This window comes from Stegastes partitus, unplaced genomic scaffold (genome assembly GCF_000690725.1).
Source record: "Stegastes partitus isolate 25-593 unplaced genomic scaffold, Stegastes_partitus-1.0.2 Scaffold196, whole genome shotgun sequence".
NCBI classification, from domain to species: domain Eukaryota; kingdom Metazoa; phylum Chordata; class Actinopteri; family Pomacentridae; genus Stegastes; species Stegastes partitus.
This window is the reverse complement of record NW_007577927.1, coordinates 359,536-363,618: the sequence shown is the minus strand read 5'-3', so window position 1 is coordinate 363,618 and position 4,083 is coordinate 359,536. Positions and strand designations below refer to the sequence as shown.

The following is a 4,083-nucleotide window of genomic DNA, read 5'->3' as shown; positions in this document are numbered from 1 at the left end:
TCGGCCAGACAGCGAGGCAGCAGTCGTCTGATTCGAGTAAATGGTGTGTAACGTTACGGCGGTGAATCTGGCCAAATGACCTGTGGCCAAAACACACAGATGGTCTGCTGTCACACACACACACACACACACTCGACACGTTTAAATAACAGAACGTCCTGCAGAGATTTCATTTAAAGGCCGAGAACTCAGAGCGTCCGACTCGGAGCTGAAGATGAACCTGAACTTCTTCTGCCTGGATGAAGCCGAGACCTTCTGGAGGATCTAAAAAAGCAGGTTCACCAACAGCGAAGCGACAGAAGCAGCTGCTGCTGCGACTCGCCGGTTAGCTCGACATGGACGTCCTTCGTTCTGTCTCCGTCGTAAACTACGTTAAAACCCAGATTTGATCTTCCTCGTTTCAAACCAATCAGACGCATTTTATTCACTAAAGGTTCAATAATCCGTCTTTCCCTGCATGTCCTCCAGCAGCCAGCTTCAGAGGATATGTACATTTAATTATTCACCATCTCCTCCTCTGATTGGCTGCACTGGAGGTTGCTGGTTGGCCTACAGCCAATAGGATGCTACAGAATAAGCAGACGTTCTTCTAATGCTGCAACTTAACTGCAAATAACAAAAACACACATTTCAAGCTGACGGTGGCCCGAGAGGACAAGTCAGGGCACGTCAGAGGGGTTCAGCCTCTGAGGAGCATGAATGTCTGGAACGTATTCCACACTAATCCAGCCACTAGCAGTCGGGACAGTTCAGTAAAAAACACAAATTTCCAGCTCATGGTGGCACAAGAGGAAACACTCGGAGATCTTAGCGGTCAAAGGAATTCATCCTCTGGGGATCTGGACTGTTTTTAATAGTTTTTAGTCCATTTAGGAGCTGTTGGAGTAATTTACAATAAACAAACAGCAGTGGTGGCGTAAGAGGAACCGCCAGAGGAGCTCGGTGGACGGAGAGATTCATCCTCTGAGGGCCACGAACAGAACTGAACACGAGGACAGTGAGAGCTGGATTCAGATCCGCTGCAGCTAAACTCACATCGTATCATATTTAGGAGCATCGTGTCCAAGTCGATCAGACGGCCGACATGCTGCAACCTGACGACACAAAAACTTCTCCGTCAACATCTCATCAGCACGTTTCCACGAGTTTGAACCCTCCTGATGTGATGGAGGCCGATTCAACGAACTCCTACTGAGTCGACTCCCAGCTAAAGATGCCAGATGAAAGAAGACCAAAAAAAAACCTACAAAGAGACGCAAAACTACGAAGAACGCCAAACAGACAATAAAACTGACAAAGGAGCTGCTCAGAAATACACAAGAACTCAGAAGGAACACGAAAGAGACGAAAAAACTACAAAAGACGTCAAACAAGTCGCTGCTTTTTGTTCCAAAAAGTTGAAAAAAAACCACACAAAATTCCACAAAAACCCACAAAAGACAGGAAATGATGACGACACGATACAAAGCGTCCAGGAGAAGATGCAACATCTCCACAAAGAGGCGACAACCGTTTAATTTGCTGCAAAAACTTTGGGATGTTCGCCTGCAGACTAACGTATGGATTCATCTCCTGCCACCATGACTGGATGATCTTCGGTTTAGTTTCAGTTCGGCGCTGAAGCTGAAACCTTCTCAGACACCAGCAGGAATCCTGGACGGCCCGGATCATAAATCCGTGAGCACTGTGATCCGGGCGGCCTCCCCTGAAACACCAGCCAGAACTAACTAGCCGCACATAATGGAGTTCAATCTGCAGGAGACGCTGGAGCGCCGGCGCCTCCTCAGAGGAATAATTCAGTTAAAACCGATCAGGCCGACGAGCAAACTGCAGGAATGTGACAGACGATAGCGGCTGAAACACGAGCAGCGCCTCGGATACAGTAAAGGAGAAACCAGAGCCGGCTGTGAGCGCTGACGTGACGCCCAGCACCGAGCAGCTGTAATGCAGGAGAGCTGAGAGGCCTTCAGGGCCTCCGGGGAGCGTCGTAATTCACATTAGGCCGATAAAGATCTGAGTGGACGGCGTGGAGGGCGACAGACGGAGAGAAAATGGAGGAGACAAGGAGTGAAGGAAGAGAGGATTCAGGTTACTACAGCGAAGAAATCAACTGTCAGAGGAGCACGACTGGACAGAAAGAGACTGAAAACCTACCAGACAATTAAAACCTACTGAGAATGACAAGAAACACACAAAGTAAGGCAAGAAAAACTCCACAAAATAAAAATAAACAAGAATAACCTACAAAGAGACTGTAAAAAAAACTGGACACACACGATAAAATCTTAATAACAACGAGGAAAAAATACAAAGAGACACAAAAACCTGATAAAAGGCGATAAAAAACTACAAAAAGCTACACAGAGAAGCTAGAAAAATTCAAGACAAGCTCCAAAAAATGTGAAGAAACTATAAAGACATGCGAAAACTGCAAAAAAAAAAAACTCAATAAAATAAAATTAGACAATAAAAACCTCCAGAGACAATAAAAAACCCAAATAGATTCTTAAAACTATGAAGACAGTATAAAAAACTAGAAAGATGCCACAAAAAAACCCCAGAAACAACAAGAAACACTAAAAATCAAATAAATCTGCTAAAAAATACAAAACAAACTACAGAGACACAAAAACCTTCAAAGAAAAACTACAAATTGGTACCGAAGACCACAAGGAGACGACAAAGAAACTACGGAGACGCACAAAAAGAGACGATGAATAAATAAAAATAGGAAATAAAAACCGCAAAAAGGACAATAAAACACAACAACGAAAATTAAAGAAGCATTAAAATCTACAAAGAAAGAACAAAGACGAGTGCTGGAAACACCAAGAAAACCTACAAAGAACCACAAATAGACAATAAAAACCTACAGAGACGATAGAAACCACAACGGGACGCTAAGAAAAGCTACTGAACGCTACGGAGACGCGATAAAACCCTGAAACTACACAGAGACGGCAAAAACTAGGTAAAAATTTAAATTACAAACAACAGAGAAACACAAAAGCTCATAAGAGGAGCTTAAAAACTACAAAGAGACGCCAAGAAACAACAACTAGTGATGCGAGAAACTCCAGCAACACACAGGAAACTACGGAGACGATAAAAACTACAAAGACCTACAACAAACTGGCGTTACGAGTCGCTTTAACCTCCAAAAAACACCTAAAAAAAGCATCGAATAGCAGAGGTAACAACGAGAAGACAGCAGCAACCACCAAGAGACACAAGAACAACCTTCAGAGATGCAAAAATAACCAGAAAGAGGTTCAAATTAAACGTAATGAGACACAAATGAAGAGAGCCGAGCTGATGCCAGCAGACGGAGACGTGCTGGTTTCTCAGAACGTCGTCGGTTCGTTGGACTCGTCGGGCTGCAGCTCTGAACCTGGAGGCTGACGTCAGGACGCTCGATGGCAGAAACCAAAGCTGAACCAATCAGGCAGCAGCGGCGACGCCTTCACTGCCCCCTGGGAAAACTCTGATCTGCATCACATGACACAGCCGAGCCGGAGGTTCGACTGTTCGACAGAAGAAGACGACGGTGGGCGAGATGCGTTCAGGGGCCGTGGGACGAATTTAACTCAAACTGAGAGGAAAACGTATGAAACCAGCCGTGACAACCTGAAACAAAAGTAGGACATCTGAGCGCTGACCAGGCCGCTGTGCTCACCTGTATGAGATCTTCTTGTCCCGCCACCGCTGTCCGGTCAGAGCGTAGCGTTTGTTCCTCTGCCGGCGGCTGGTGTGAGGATGGTCGGGGACGCCACAGCGAGGCCGCCGCATCCACCTGAAGGCAGCATCACATCAGAGTGAAGCAGACAGTGAGCAGCAGAGACACAGAAACACAGAAACACAGAAACGCTTCAGAGGTTGTTGAAGCGTCACAGGACAGACTTGGTTCTTCTGTCAGACGTTGTTTTTCTGTCACACGGCGGCTTTTGTAGGAAAACTTTCTCTGTGACGTCGTTTCCGTTTTTCAACGTTTATTTGTGAAGAAAAAGTTGCAGAGAGACAATAAAAACTAAAAAGAGAATCACACAAACTATTGACAGATACTGAAACTTTAAAACCTCCTGA

At 45.4% G+C, this 4,083-nt stretch overlaps 1 protein-coding gene across 1 annotated transcript in view; it reads right to left on the bottom strand.

The window, feature by feature from the left end:
- mmp24 (matrix metallopeptidase 24) overlaps positions 1-4,083 on the bottom strand; it is a 50,859-nt gene that overhangs the window by 25,356 nt on the left and 21,420 nt on the right. Inside the window, exon 3 of the mRNA XM_008280477.1 lies at positions 3,677-3,793. Within this exon, the coding sequence (XP_008278699.1) occupies positions 3,677-3,793 (117 nt within the window). The remainder of the gene's footprint in view (positions 1-3,676; positions 3,794-4,083) is intronic.